The 16,838-nt window shown below is 35.0% G+C and overlaps 1 protein-coding gene across 4 annotated transcripts in view; it reads right to left on the bottom strand.

The window, feature by feature from the left end:
• LOC136034811 (uncharacterized) overlaps positions 1–16,838 on the bottom strand; it is a 116,769-nt gene that overhangs the window by 73,882 nt on the left and 26,049 nt on the right. For 3 of the 4 annotated variants that reach the window (XM_065716237.1, XM_065716240.1, XM_065716239.1), the window contains 3 exons: positions 14,705–14,869; positions 9,362–9,577; positions 4,183–4,316 (listed from right to left, as the gene is read on the bottom strand). In XM_065716237.1, coding sequence (XP_065572309.1) covers positions 4,183–4,316; positions 9,362–9,577; positions 14,705–14,869 — 515 coding nt within the window. The remainder of the gene's footprint in view (positions 1–4,182; positions 4,317–9,361; positions 9,578–14,704; positions 14,870–16,838) is intronic. The other variant, XM_065716238.1, reaches the window with a different exon arrangement.

Genomic DNA, 16,838 nt, shown 5'->3' with positions numbered 1-16,838 from the left:
ATAAAAATAAGTTGTCTGTCTGTGTGTCTGTCTGTGGATCAGGTGACGTCATGTTTCTGTGTCGGCTGACGTCATGAAGTTAGTTGTCGTCATTTTTGCTATGACAGTGACGTCATTAAAGATATTTAAGACATATATGTTCACGTAGAAATCTATTAATGTTTAAGTTTAAAATGACTGATGAACTTACAATGGCAAAAGCCGATGAAGATGCTCAAAGAGTCTATGCCAGAAAACTTGCTGCTGATAGAGAAAGTCAGAAAAGAAAGCGTGCCGAGGAATCAAAAGAACAGCAAGGAAACAGGCTTGAGGCTAAAGAACGCAAAACCGCGCAGTTAGATGAAGATCCACCTGGACAGCAAGAGTCAAAACATATCAAAACTGAAAATGATAGCGATGATGATTGGGTTTGGGATTTTGACTCGGATAAGGATAATGCCTACCAGATTTTAGTTAAAAAAACAAAGGTTCGGCGATATGTATTTCATAGTGAAGCTGAAAAATAAAGAAGAAAAAGAAAACTGAAAAAAGAAAAAATGTAAAAAACTAAAAAATACTAAAAAGAAAAAACACTCAAAGAGAAATTACAGACCGGGACACAAATGACGACCGGGACAGAGGGAATATAAATAACGACCGGGACACTCAAAGAGAAATTACAGACTGGGATAACGGGACACAAATGACGACCGGGACACAGGGAATATAAATGACGACCAGGACACAGGTATTTAAGAATATCGTTCAAAGACAAATTTTTAATTGTAAGAAGACCGTTGAAAGAGAAATTTCTAATTGTAAAATGACTGAAGAACCTACAATGGCAACGGTACCACCATCGAAGTAGATAACCAGTGGGTTGTTCCATATTCCCCATTAGTGCGAAACGTCAACCCCAAGTCAAATTCGTGCATTGTTTGGCATCATTTTAACAACTTGCTCTCCATCAGCTCCTACAGAGTTATGGGAAAAATATAAGTCAAAAATGTCCGAAGATATACTCCATCGAAAACAGTTAGAGACGTCAGATATGACTTTTGATTTTACATCAGAAATTTATAACTACACTTTAGTTATTATAGAAGATTTGTGCGTACGTATGGCAAACAAACCTCTTCAGGATTTGGGAATGCCTTCACCTAACCCTATCGCTGCTGTTTCGACATGTGTAGAATTGGATCGTGAAAAAAGTTACAGTACGAATGATCTATTGTCGTATGTACAAAATAACATTTCCAAGTTAACATCGGAACAAAAAGACATTTATGATACGATAGACTAAATTTCAGGACGTATACAACTACCTGCTGATTCCTGTAATTTAGTGACGTCCAAAAATGAATTGATTTAAAAAGTATTTCCGAATATTCTAAAAAATTATAAAAATAATAAATGGCTAAGTGAAAGAGCGATTCTCGCACCCAAAAATATAGACGTCCACGAAATCAACAATATTGTTTTGACCAAGATTCGAGACCAGGCAGTCCTTTACAAGTCAGTCGACAAAGTTTTGGAACCAAATGAAGCGGTTAATTATCCATCTGAATTTTTAAATTCCATAGATCTTTCAGGGTTTCCACCACACGTGCTACAACTAAAAATAGGCGTACCAATAATACTTTTAAGAAATATCAACCCGCCAAAGCTTTGCAATGGCACGCGACTTGCCGTAAAAAAAACAATGGAAAACCTAATAGAGGCCACAATCTTGACAGGGCCTTTTGAGAGTGAGGCTGTTCTTATTCCTCGCATTCCCATGATTCCAACGGATCTGCCTTTTCAATTTAAAAGATTGCAATTCCCAATTCGATTAGCATTTGCAATCACCATTAACAAAGCTCAAGGTCAATCATTAGAAAAATGTGGTATAGATCTTAATACTGATTGTTTTTCCCATGGACAATTGTGCGTTGCATGTTCGAGGGTCGGTAAACCTGACAATCTATTTATATGCAGCGACAATTGGACAGCGAAAAATGTTGTATATTCGCAAGTTTTACGCAGTTAATTTGTATTGTATCTACCTATCTATCTATCTATATAAAAACGAGTTGTGTGTATGCATGTTTGTTTGTTTGTAAAAAGAGCGTTTGCATATGACGTCATTATTAGTACATACGGCTTTGTATATGCACAGACAATGGGAAAGCTAAGAATGTTGTATATTCGCAATTTTTACGTAGTTTAACTCCTGCAGACGAAATGAATGCTTGCCTGAAAAATTCTAATTTATGGGCACACTTAAAAATATTAAAATTAACTACAAATATGCGTGTCCGATTGCAAAACGATGACTCTGGTCAAACATTTTCAGATCAATTGCTGGCAATTGGAAACGGAAAGCTCCCAGTAGTGGGAAAGCCAAAAATGTTGTATATTCGCAATTTTTACGTAGTTTGAAACACATATATAAATCTATCTATATTCACAGGTGGGACACAGGGACACAACTACAATGGCGCGTAACTAATATGGCGCGTAACGACTTACGCGCGCGGGGGGGTTGGGGGGGCGCGAAGCGCCCCACCAACTAGGTGTTGGGGTGGCGCGAAGCGCCACCCCAACAGCTAGTTCCTTAAAAAATTCGCTGAAAGTTTTCCCTTAACAGAATTAAACGTGCCTGATATATTGCAGATGCACCCTTTTAACAGCCTGGGTGCAAGTGTCTTTTGATTTAGCTCAACATCCCCTTAGAAACTCCCTGGAAGTTTCAGCCTTAGCTATTCCAGATATATTGCATATGTTCTCTTTTGATAACCTGGATCCATATCTTGTCTTTTCATTTAGTTCACAATTCCCCTCAAAATTTCCTGAACGTTCTGACTTAATGCTCTTTACCATTTGAGATAAGTTGCCTTTCGATATCCTAGATGCATATACTGTCTTCAGATTTAGTTAAACATCTGCCTATAATTTACATGAAATTTTCAACTTGAAATCTTTAGCTGAGCTATTGAATATATAAAAATTTTCCTTCGATTTAGTTCAGCATCCCCTTGACATTCCTTGAAAATTTCAACTTAGTGTCTTTAGCTATTCCTGAGAATTTATGACTTACCCTTAGAGGTTCCAGAGATACAGCCTCTTAACAACCTCAGCATTATTATCACCACTCGTACTATTAGTGCAGTTATTAGGCTACCATAATATAAATTACCACTATCAAAACCAACTGATTTAAACCTACTTTTTCTTACAAAAAGCTAACAGCGATGTCTTGAATATACTAACTTGGTAGTTAAGTAACCACAACTCACTTTACCATCAAGTCCTATGAGGCTAACACAGATACATAAACTCTTTCTCAATCCCGATCCAGTCAAAGCTTCACTTTTCATGTCGTCTAATGAAGTTACAATTTTTTCGGTCCTTCCATATGGCCTATCCCCTCTCCCTCCTCTTTGAGGGAAATCGTCTTTTCGTTTGGCCTCAGAAAGACGACCAAAACAAAATGATAACACACCACCCTTCATCCATATTAGTTTCATTCTCTCCACCGTTTCACAAGTATTTCTCTTACTTTTATATCAACCTCCTCTGACTCTATATCTACAGCCACTATTGCTTCGGAATTGTATGAGGTGGTTTGTCTTATATTAAGCTGTTTCTGCCAGTTAGCTTTGTTGACTGGAGACGAAGGTCAAGTTTTCAGTGGAGTGCATTGAAATGTTTTTGTTGGACTACCCGTATACGAGCCCTCTGTTATAAATTCGTGCAAGTATGTGTGCTTAATTTCTTTATATTATTAGAAAATTCTATAGACAAATAGGAATACCTAAAAAACAGCCATTTGTTTAAGCTTATTGCCTAAGTTGTGGTCATAGCTAATAATTTAACAAAATTCCAAAGGTTTGGGATTATTTGTGATTATCACGAAAGCCTTGTATTAATATTAAAAAAAAACTACAGGAAGACTGGAATATCTCACTAGAAGAATCTAATACAAACTAATTATGCGCATTGACCTACCATGTATTTAAAATTTATGTCTAGATAGAGCAAAAACTATTTTCTAACTTTACATAAATTTTTTTAAGTTTGAGACTATCTGTTAAAGCACCACAATCATGCCTAAAAATACCTACCGGCAAGAATGTCATATAAAGGAAATAGACTGTTAAGTTTTCCTGTACCATTTATTTAAGATTATTTTCAAACTTATAGCAAAAACTACTCGCTTACCTTATGGAAATTTTTGAAGTTTTTACGCTATCTGACGGAAGCATTGAAATAACATCCAGAATAACAGGCTTAGTGAAAGAATCTAGGAAGGACACGATTGCTTCAAACCAAGCTGGCTTTGTTGAAACCCATATCTAAAAAAAGAACAAAAGTTATTTCCTGGCATGACAAACGATTATTGTATGACAAAAGATTATTGCCTTTTCAGTTGTTTTTCAATATCATTGCTGAAGGGCTCTTGGATTCCGATCACATTTCTAATAAGTCCAATTTTAAACTTGACTCTAATCCTATATCTGAGCATATTTGAAGAATTGCTTGCCACGGATTAAACCATTCTTAAGTTTGGATGTTTACAAAGCTAGAATACACCTGTTATTGCGAACCCTTATACAAAAAAAAATCAAATTTAGTTATGTCATTTTAACAAATGGAATGTTTACAAGATATAACTACAGCATAGATTCAAATATAAATCTTATACGAAACTGATATTTTTTGATGGAAAATAATAATTATTACCCCCAATTATCTGTCCATGTAAAAACAGATGCAAGCCTGTACCTGCAACCCCATCTTTCGTTTGGTACCTAAGTGTAATAGCGACCACACGTTCTTGATCTGTAATGAAATTGGTTTTCTATGTTCACTAGGAGACAATCAGCTTAGTTTGAGTGAGAGGACTGCTTTGCAGGTATATTTTAACTAAACATTTGACATATAGAGGTGGTTAATATATAGGTTAGGGATATAACATAATGAGGTCTGGGTGGCGTGCTTTCTACAATTTTCTGTTGGTTTTTCCATAATTTTCTTAGTGAAGTATTATATTTTGATCATATTTTGGTATATTTCATAACTTGACTTCATTTCTCTGATGTGGTTGCTATAAAAAGCAAGTAACATTTATTTCCTATACGTGATAAAAACTTGTTACTTTCTTTGCCTTAATTCATTAGGCAATCTTATCCCTAAGTATTTTAGCAAGCCTCTTCCTGCGACCCTATCTTTTATTCAGTGATGAGTAGAAGCACCCCATCAGGGGGCGCAAGATCTGCTAATTTAAATCCTAATTTGACCATTTATACCTATCTACAGAGAAAAAGAAGAAGGTAGAACGGAGAGCCACATTTTTTAAAGCTTAACTACGAACAGCTGTACATACATATCTATATTGAAAGACCTCTTCTTCAAAGTGAATAACCGCTGGACAGTCTTGTTTAAGTCAATGGCAACGGTGAGGTCTTTCTCATTCGCCGAAAACATGAGAGAATCTAGTCCAAAGTCTACCATGGCAGGTCTCTGCAAATTCTTAACAAACGAGCTTGCTGAATGTTCTTTTGGCAGCAGCAACTGCAACAGGTGCTGTCACAGCTAATTTACAAAGGCGATTAGCTTGCTTAAGCCGATGTTGCTGGAAATCGTCTTATCTGAGTTTGAAGTTAAACATCCCAAGTTATTATGATATAAAATGTTTTGCATGATTACAGAAAAAGAAGTAAAACAACTAAAAAAAGAGGTGAAACCTATAAAAAATACCCCGTCAAATTTAGGAGCATCCATCAGTCGACATCTGAAGCTGACATAATAAGAAATGTTTAATTTTGTATTTTCTTCCAGAACAGATGCTTGATTTTTGTGTTTTATTATTGTTACCATTTTTTTAACAAGAATGATCGTATCGGTCTAGTTGTTTACTTTGAAAAATGCTCTAATATCTTATCAAATATGTCGTTTTTGTATATTCATAATTGAATTAAAAATATCAATATTACTCAGCAAATTTCAACATTTATATCCCTTCTCAATGTCACCCAGCACAAGAAATCTTTGTTTGATTATCTTAATTTTACTTTGAATGCTTTACTTTGAACGAACTACTTCGAAAATACTTTACTTTTTACAATCACTGAGTTCAAAGGCATTAAATATATCGGTATTTGGCAACCAAGCTAAAAAATATCGACACTATTTAATAATGTCCATCTAATACTTCGGAATCGCTCAATAGAACTGAATGCCATGAGTTCCTATCCTATATTTTACAAAGTGGTTTTTTACTTATATGACAAACTTTTTTCATTACCTTTCAAAAAATGTTTGTCTCTAGGTTGCTGATGCGCAGCAAAAACCAGACAGAAGAGATTGAAGTGTTAATCCTTTTTTCTGCGTTAGCATAGGTATCCTGTTCATAGAGACTATACTGTTTTATGAAATGTAATTAAATAAATACAAAAATTTTTCAACTGAATGTAAGGAGCCACTTCAAAACTTGAAACAGATTCAAATTATTTTGTATGCAAGGAGGGCTTCTTCCCTTCCTCAGCTCCTCCCTCATCAAGCTAAAGTTTTTAGTTCTTTGAAAATTCTTTATTTTTTCTAAGTAAACGGCCTTTGTGTTCAAATAAATGTTCTTAATGAATTTGGACAAAAAGTGAAACTTCAGCGTAAAGAGCAAAAAAACAGCCCCTCTCCTATAGAGAATAATTTATGCTCGTAAAGGTTTTAAAACCACACGTTACTTTCATTTGAGAAAACTATTTTGTTTTTCATTTAATTTTTGATTGTTTTCCAAATAATAATCAGCCTTACCGAGATATATCGTGGGGTTAAAATTACTACTATTAGCAATGGCAGGAGTAGGGGTAGTTGCAGTAGATGTAGCGGTAGTAGTATGTCCATGTTGCCTTTCTGTCGGTTCAACATCTCCCTCATTATGCTTTGAAAGTTATAACTTGGTACCTTAAGCAAGGTACCTTGGTACCCTCATTATGCTTTGAAAGTTATAACTTGGTACCTTAAGCATTAAATCAAGAGGGGTTATATGGATCCAGGTTGTCAAAAGGACGCATCAGCAATATTTAGGAATTTCTAAGGGTATTATTTCAGAACCTTCATGGAATACTGACGGAAAGGTTAACTTTTTAGGAATCTCTAAGGGATTTTATTTGAAACTTTCTTGGCATATTGACAGGAAGGTCGAAATGAATAAAAAAACACCGTGTATATCTAGTATGTCTAAAGGAAGTATTTGCAAGTATTTGCAGATATATCCATTTTATTCACCGTAGTTAAAAACCTTATAACTATGTCTTTGGGGACGACTTACTCCACCACAGTCCCCGTGGGAGAGGCTGCAAGTTACAAACTTTGACCAGAGCTTGCATATAGTAATGGTTATTGGGAAGTGTACAGACGTTTCCAGGGGTATTTTTTTGGTTGGAAGGAGGGATTGAGAAGAGGGGGTTATGTGGGGGAAACTTTTCACGGAGGGATTTTCGTCATGGGAGAAGAAGATTTCCATGAAGGGGGAGCAGCATTTTCTAGCATTATTAAAAAAAATGAAAAAATAAATATGAAAAAGTTTTTCAACTGAAAGTAAGGAGTAGCATTAAAACTTAAAACGAGCAGAAAATAATACGCATATAAGGGGTTCACCTCCTCCTAATACCACACTCTTTACGCTTAAGTATTTTTAGTAGTTTCAACTATTTATTCAATGGCCTTTGTGATTCAGGGGATAAAATTTAAGCTTTAGTGTAAAGAGTGAGGTATTGACGAGTGGGCGAACCCTCTCATATACGTGATAAGAACATACGAATATAGAAGTTTGCTACGTAAGCTCATTCTTAACTTACGTATATCTTTTACTAATGAAAACGTTCGTAAAAAAATAAAAGTTCTAGTTGGCTTTTTAAGTACCCAAAAAATTGGAGGGCAACTGGGCCTCCTCTCCCCTCCTTTTTTCTCAAAATCATTCGATCAGGTTGCAAGGTTAGTAGCAACCTAGTAAGAGGTGAGTCCCACAGCAAAAAAAAATAGCCTGCAACTCCTAAACCTGGAGACAGATCAAAAAAAGATTGACACGATTAGAACAACCTTATCCGAAACCTCTTTATAGAAAACTTACCGTTCCTTGGCTTGAACAACAAGAAGAATATATTTGCTTGAAAATCAAGAGAAAAAAATCAAGAAAATAAAGAAGGATGTCGGCACAATGAATCTTTTTTTTTCCAACCTAATAAGACACGATCACGTCCCATGCTAAGAAATACAATAGCCCCTAAATCCTAAAAAATAATGTCGGATCAAGACACAAAGTAAACTATTAGAACTGCCTTGTCCAAAACTCCTACATAGTAAATTTTAAGTCTCTTGGCTTGAACAACAAAGATTGGAAAATATAATAAAGAACAAACTCTTGCCAATATTAATTATAGTAAAGAACGATAACCAGCCTATGGTTACATAAAGGAACATAAATGGGGACATCAGTGCTATGGACGAAGAAATATTAATTCAAAATCATCCATGGTTATTATAATAGGTGGGCCTGTTCAGGATTTGAACCCGCGACCAACTATACCCACAGCATGGATAATACCCCAAGACCAAGTGGCTGATACTGAAGAACTTCTCGAAGCTATTATAAGAAGAAAGAACAAAGTAAACCAAATAAGATGCTTGATCTGTGATATTCTGTATCGACGGCATATTATTATTTTTTTTTCGATATTTTTCCACTCCTAGCTTGGCACTGGAGAATCATAGAGAGCTGTATAATGGCTCATTATAAAGGAAATTGCTCATCTAGTACCTTTTGTAATATATCCAGGTTGTAGAAGCAGTTAGCAATCTAGTAAGAGACGGTCACATTAAATACTAAGAAATATAATCACGCACAACTCCTAAAACTAGAGTCATATCCAAACAAGAAGTACACTATTAGAAGCCTTGTCCGAGCATAAAAAGGAAACTAATTTGCTGTAATGAACGATTGGACCTCAAACTGATCAGAAATCACCATACATTGGAGAGCTACTGCCATCTATTTAGCCTCTTTTTTAAACGCAGCAATATATTGGTATTAAATGAAAACAAGAAAGCTTAGGATTTAAGTCATGAAACAAAACTGTGTGTTCATCTCTTTGTGAATTAAATGAAAAGTAGCCTATTACCCTTAGCTAAGGGTTGAGGATGGCACGATCCCTCTACTAATGCGTAACAAATTTCGGTTGTTTTAACATTTAATTAATTTTTACTTGACAACAATATGTTCTCTTTTTATCTAATAAATGTAATATAAGCCAGGAATTTTGTCCTATTGTTGTTAATATTGTCTGCACACTAACATAATCAAATAAAACTCAATCCGAAATTTTTAAATTCAAATCATTACCTCTGTTACATTAAGCACAGCCCATTTTGTTTCACCAAATGGAGTCTCCGAAAAAATAGGAGAATATATGGTGTCCCATAAGAAAGAATTATTTTCAGATAACAGGACAAGGCAATGGAAGACACTTGAAAAGGTTGAATCACAATCAGCCAAGTTCTGGCTAAAAACTTCCTTTACAATTAAACGAGATACTAAACATTCTTCAGCCATTAAAACCTAAAAAAATTAAATATAATTAGGGAGCACAGGAGAGTTTGGTAGCTCTCCAAGTCAATGGTTTTGAAGAAATTTTTGGGGTTGATGTATTTAAGCTGATTTGAAAATCCAGCTGTGAATAGCGCATTTTAATTTACTTGTAGACACGCTTTGTTTCAGTTGCTTATTTAATCATTTTATAATGGGAAAAGGGGCCAGGTTTGATCCTGGTGGTCTCCTAGCTTAAAAGTTTCTTATATCATTCTCTGGGAAATTAAATTATTTTGTGATTGGGGGAGGGCAGTTAGGGACAAGGAAATGAGCAAGATAATACTTTGTCCTGATTGGTTGTATTTCGAGCATGCTCTTACTGATCATTAGCATTGCCAAGATTCTTCTTGTTTTTCAGAATATAACCAGGGTACAAAACACGTAGTTGAGTAAATCAAAAGACACTATGAGGACCTGATTTTTCAAATAATTTACAGCAGCTGAAAATGGCCTAAGGAACCGAGTTGAAACTTTGCGGGGATGCTGGAGGAAGGCGGCAAGAGGACTTCTTTTTCGACTAGGGGCAGTGAGCAAAAGTAAATTAAGGAACACCATGTATATCCAACTCATCAAGATTCCTTGTTTGCAATTTTTGGGAATCTTTTGAGGGGTGCAGTTGAAACTTTGATGGAGAAAGGAGAGGGAAGCTATGACAAAAAAAATTCAAATTTAAGGTTGTGGGGATGGCAAGTGGTCTAACCAATTTTACCCACTATGTCTAACAAAATAACAATTTTTTACGCTATTTTGCAAAAAAACTTATAGAAGATTATTAATGTTCTGTGAAAATTTCCATGAGAAATATAATCTGTACACGATTAAGTAGTGAAAAATATCGTAAGACATTATCTGCTACCAGGTTATCAACTCTTATCATTTTGAGTTTTTCTTCCAAGATCGACCCCCCCCCCCTAAAAAACAATGTGTGATTTCTGGATTTGAAATTTTCTTATCTTCATGTATAAATGTGAATTTTATTGCGTTTTCTTAACTTTATAACCCAGTAGTAGTAATTGATCTTTGAAAAATGTCTTCTTAAGAAATATGTTCTGCTTTAAATTAGATGCCCGAAAACATTTGTACAGAAAAAAAGATTTATTAGAATTCAGTTAAAAGAAAAACAAATGTTATTTTAGAATTTAGGTAGAAAGGAAAAATACGTAGTGAAGGAAAAAATCTGGCCAAAAATCAGATAGCAAGAAAAAAAAATGAAATTTATTCCGCAACACAAAAAAATATGTGTTACGCTTAAATTTAGTTGGCAAACAAAATATGTTTTAAATCTTAAGGGAGAACCTTTTTTAAGAAACTTCAGTTAGCAAAAATGCAAGCTGCAAAAAATTGCTTAAAACAGTAATAGAAAAATTAACTACGAAATTTCCCGAATAATTTCTCCAAAACTTTTCAGACAATTAAAAAAATTAAAAATTTAATAAAAATTAATATTAAATTTTTAAATAAAAGTTTTATTTTGGAGAAGATAGAAATGTTCTCCAAAATTAGTAAAGAATTTTTATTTATATACATTTTCATTGAGTCTCCTAATTTTCTCTTTAAATTATAAAATTGTAAGTATTTAGTCTCTTAGCTTGTCTCCTTGTAAGAAGTATGATATAACCAAAATTTACTCAAAGCAAATGTTCAGAAGATCTATCTAATTAGACTCAGATGTCTCTGGCATTCGAAGTAATTTGTACGGTCTTTTTCTAAAGGTAGCTTAAGGGTTCCACTCCACTATAGTAATAATATAATTTAGAGCTCTCTGGATGATATCAAATGCCTTGCAATAGCCCAGTTTAAGTAAAGAGCGATGAGGCTTCAATGTATTTTTTTCCCAGGCCAGTTCGTATGGAAGGAGGTATCGTAGAAACTTTAGATGGACTCATTTGATCTGAAATTGATGGTTTTAATGCCCTTTTTAAGAATTAAAAAGGATTTGAGGGTAACCAGCCCCCCTTTCGTGGCCATTTTGATTTACCCAGCCCCCAAAAATATTCGATAAAAATTTGGAGACAGCCATTTCATTCGAAATAGTTGAGGAGGTATCGAACTAAATCAGAAGACACCCCTCGAAGGCAGATTGTCAAAAGGCCGTATAAGCAACATCTCATGAGCACCTTAAGATATAAAGTTAGAATTTTCAGTACATGTTGTGGCGAATTTCGAATCAACGAAAATAAACTATGTGTACATTGCTCCTAGCACTATTACTGCTGCTACTGTGACTTCAAATGCATTCATGACCACTTTCGACACTGCGACCACGAATACTTACAACTGTGATTGTGATTACTTGCGATGACCATCGCAATATTTCGCAACTGCAACGACTTGCTCCTCGGACTGCTCACGACCGTGACTGCTTGCGAATACTTACGACTGTGACTAATTGTGAATACGACTACTTGTTACTGCTACTACTTATGACCGTGACTACTTTCGAAGCCTTAAGACTGTGGCTAATTGTGAATTCAACTACTTTTGACTGAGACTGCAACTACCATTGACTGCGACTGCGACTACTTGTGACTGTGACTGTGAGCAATTGCGACTGCGTCAACTTGCGACTGCAACTATGATTGTGACTACTTGCATCTGTGATTGCGATTACTTGCGACTCAGAATTCTTGTGACCATGAATATGCCTGCTTGTGACTGCACTAATTCTGACTGACATTACTTGCGACTGGAATTGCGGCTGTGACTGCGATTGCTGCTTCTACTGTTACTACTACTTCTTCTACAACTACGACTACTGAATAAAATAAAAAAAGTGTCCAGGTTGTTAAAATGGCGGAAATGTAACATCTCAAGAACGGAATAGGGTATTAAGTTGAAACTTTGACGGGAAAACTGACGGGAATCTAAAACTAAACCAAAAGAAACTCTGTGTATGCAGACTGCCTATAAAGTGTAGTAAAATATCTCATGAACAGCTAAAGGCACTTCGTGAAAACTTTCAGAGCATGTTGTTGGCATTTTAGAACTAAATCAAAAGAAATAATTTGAACCCTGGTTGTCAAAATGGCGTATATTCAATATCTCAGGAATAGCTAAGGGTATTATGTTGAAACTTTCAGGGCATATTCAGGGAGATGTTGAAGTAAATCAAAACGTTTATCAAAACAGACACTATTAGAATTCAGATGGTCAAAAGGATGTATTTATATTATCAACCTTCTTCAGTACAGAGATGCCACTCATTTGGGATTTTTAAAAGGATTATTAAGGATCATTTATTAAAAAATCAAACGGAATAGCATTTTGTTTTTGTGTTTTTTTTTGTGTTTTTTTTTCCTTTTCATTTTCTTTTTCCTCTGAGGAGTTGATGGCCCCTGGGTTTTTGTTCATGGTGTATGGTTGTCCTCTCTGCGCTTTGACTCCCAGGCCTCAGGTATATTCTCTTTTTCATCTTATATGTTATTTGGCTATTGTTCTTTTTTTGGTTGTTGATTATATTGTATTTTTTGTATCCCCCTTGTATCCCTGGCCATGGAGCCATTCAAGGGGTAATAAGAGTATTGTATTTTCATTTTGTATTTATTGGTGAATTAAACTCTGAACAAATCTCGCGAACGCCTAAGGATATTAAGTTCAAAGTTTCAGGGTGTGTCTGGTGTGAAGGCGCTGAATCAGATCAAATGACATTAATTGCATCCAATGCTGTTAAAACGGTGAGTGCATCTGAGACATACCAGAAACAGCTAAAGGATTAAGCTGGAACTTCAAAGTCATGTTGAGGGGATGGTAGATTTATATTTGTTTATGCTTAAGGTTGTAGTATGATGTTAGTTGAAATGGATTTAACCATCTGGAAGCTCAAATATGCAGAACTTCACTCTATTTATTCAAATGATATCCGAAGAACCCATCCATCTAGAGTTCTATACACTTCTTATTAAAATATGTTGCAAAATTTTGTTCAAAATATAAATAGCAAGCCAAAACTTTAGTTCTTATTATACCACAAATGTCGTAAATCCTTATTAATACCAAAATTAAACGTTCGATACCACAAATGTCATTTTGTGAGTTTCGACGTCGGTTAACCGTCTCAAAGACAGAGGGCCCAATAGCATATTTTTCCAACACCACAAAGAGATTCGGAAGCAATTTTGGTAAAAATAAATGGGGGATATAAATTTTCCCAGCACCACAGGGAGCCTCCGAAGTAATTTCGGTAAAAACTGATAGGGGATCTTAAAAAAGTCAATACTATTGAATGGCCTTAAGGTGAATAACAAAAAAAAGAGCATTAAATCAACATTAAAAGGAGCAGAAATAAAGTCAAATAGTAATTCAAGCGTAGAACGAACAGAAATCACTATCAATAAATAAATGAAACCTAAAACATACAGGAATTACAGAAAATAGTCAAGAAAACTTCCAGAAATAAAAATAGGGCCAATGCCCCTGTGTCTTCTAAACAACAGAGCGTCATTTGCGCTTTACTAAAATTGAAATTAATTTTAAACGTTTTCTCCAGGAAGGAATCAAACAGTTCATGGCAACAAATCAATATACACATCAAAGGAATTGGCGTATTATTCTGATTCCAAATATATAAGATTCATGAAGTTTAGTGTTACCCATCAAAAACTAAGAGATTGAGTATGCTTCATTTTCGAAAGCGGAAAGCATTTTCGAAAGCATCCCCTAAACATCAAGGACTTTTAATGAAAGTCACACAATCAGATTCAGTGTATCAGGGTACCCTACTGTAGAAGTTTCAAGTTCCTATGCAAAAAAAAATGTGAACTTTTGCATTTTTTTTGCTAGAAGAAAGATCATAGATGCATGTTTTTGTTTCTTTATTTTTACCCGTCGGGGGATTTTTTTTTCCGTGGGGTGATTATAGTGAATGATCATAGAAGATTGAGAGAGGGTGCATTCGTTCGGAAATTCAAAATTCTAGCGCCCTTTTTAAGTGACCACAAAAATTGGAGGGCGACTATTATTTTATCATGCTACTTAAAAATAAGCTTATATTTTCCATAAGGAACTTACCAGCTTCAAGATTAAATTTGTCATCTAAAAAAATACCTACATCAAAATTTTACAATATGAAGAATAAGCTATAACTGAATTATTACTTACATATATTATGTTAGAGACATTACATCTTCCCTCCTCAAAAAGCTCAAAGAGCTTGAAACACAAGTTACGCTTGGGCACATTTTTGGCATATATAGGCTCTATCCAAGATATTGCTGGGTCTGGTGTGAAAAGAGCTTCAGGGTTATTTGAAGGATTGAAAACAACCTAAGAAAACATAATAACAGTTATTCCATTTTATTTGGATCGACAAGCAATGGTTTGGGTATGTCTCAAAGCCATTGGTTTATGTAAAACAGAAAATGTTAGTAGCTGGTTTCGCTTAACCCTATTCGATGCCTATTCAGACAAGCTATGTCTGTTCAAGTTGCTGCCCATTATGGGACCACCAAACAGTTTCGCTCTTGATGAACCAGCTCAGTGCTTCAGTTATCTCTGGAATCTCAAGTTATCTCAGTTATCTCAAGAAAACATGGGTTTTTTGATCACTCGTGTCTTTAGGAACATTAATATATAGGAGAAAATTTGGAGAACCAATATTACTTATGGAACAACAGGTGACAAATTTTGCAACGCTGCTTAGGCTAGTCCAAATTAATATTCCCATTAAAATAAATAATATTAAATACTAAAAATTTCACCTCTTAATCACAACTTGCTGAAACTGGATATACAATGAGGTACCAAGAAGAAACATTCAAAAGTAATAAGTTCCTAAAAACATTGAAACTGGAAAATATGTGCTAATTAAGGCTCCCTGTTACACCAAAATTAAAGAGACTTATCATAGGCAGCACAATAGGGCTGCCTAAGTAAAGAGCAAAGTGGGATATTGTATTATTTACCTATTAATTTTTTTCCACAAAACAAGTTTTTCAAAGAAAAGTAAAGATATTCATTAAGCCAAAAATGATCAGGAATAAAGTCAAATAATCTTCCAGCAGAAAACTACCACGAATCGCGTTCAATAAATAAATGAAACGCAAAACGAACAGGAGTTACAATAAATAGCCGACTCAGACTCAAACCGGGCAGAAATTAACATGAGAAGGGTTGACTACCACCACGCCATGCAAGACCAGAACATAATTTGTATGATTTGTCAGTTTAATATACATATAGTGATGTTCATTCCTTACAGTCTTAAAAATTTTGATTTTTAAAATAAAAAGTGAAAATATTTGGAATATATTTTGTTCTCAGTGCTAATTACTCGATGGAGCTCTTTACTTTTCTTTGAAAAACTTTTTTTGTGGAAAAAACTTTTTAAATTCATCATAAAATTAAAAGAAGGGACGAGACAAATGAACTTAAATTTATTTTTGGGGGGTCAATTTAAAAAAAAACTTTGAATTATTGTTCCTGTTTCATCATGTTTCTTAGAAAACTTTAGTTTCCGTTAATTTCACAAAGTCTTAGGAGATACAGTTTCTTCCCTTTCTGCATTAATACCATTCATCACTAGTGAAATCTACAAAAAAGCTTTCTATCATGCCTCCTCGGTGGCGTCACTCCTTCCCCGGCACAAACTTTCTCTTCCGATACTGTCGAATGAATGTAGCAGGAATCTTCCCTAAGTTAGTGTACGTGGTAGCAGGGGTTTGACGTACGAAAAAGGGGAAGCAAAAGCTCCCCAGTATTTTTAATGATTTTTGAAAAGAAATTAGTAAAATGGCTTAGATAAACAAAGGATCATTTACCATTTATAACTCCTATAATAGTGAGGGAGCAAAAATACCACTTTACCGACTGTAGCACCTTTTCCCACCTTTTCTGGCATAACCCACAAGACTTGAGAGCTAATAGCTGGGCCTAATGCTATTCCACCGGTCTTAAGCCCTATCTTTCACGAGTCTGGTGTACCTGCTCCTTTCCGTTTAACTGTATTGACAGTTATCCTTCAGTGTCTTCAGAATCAGAAATCCAACATAACATATGAACAGTCTAAAGAAGATTCAACCCCATCCTTCTATTTTCTGAACTTCCTAACCTGACCACAAATCTGGGCCTTTCAATAATGCAGTTAGACTGAGTGGTTAAGACTGAACGAAAAGGACATTTTATCAAAGAGTTCGTGGTAACGAACAGCAGTAAGGAGGGACGCAACTCAATAGTAACCGAAACTCTAAAAAACGGAATTTTGATACCAATAGTTACATCAAAAGAATCGAATTTT

This window comes from Artemia franciscana, chromosome 13 (assembly GCF_032884065.1).
Source record: "Artemia franciscana chromosome 13, ASM3288406v1, whole genome shotgun sequence".
Taxonomy (NCBI): domain Eukaryota; kingdom Metazoa; phylum Arthropoda; class Branchiopoda; order Anostraca; family Artemiidae; genus Artemia; species Artemia franciscana.
The sequence above is the reverse complement of the archived record's forward strand: the minus strand, read 5'-3'. Positions and strand labels throughout refer to the sequence as shown.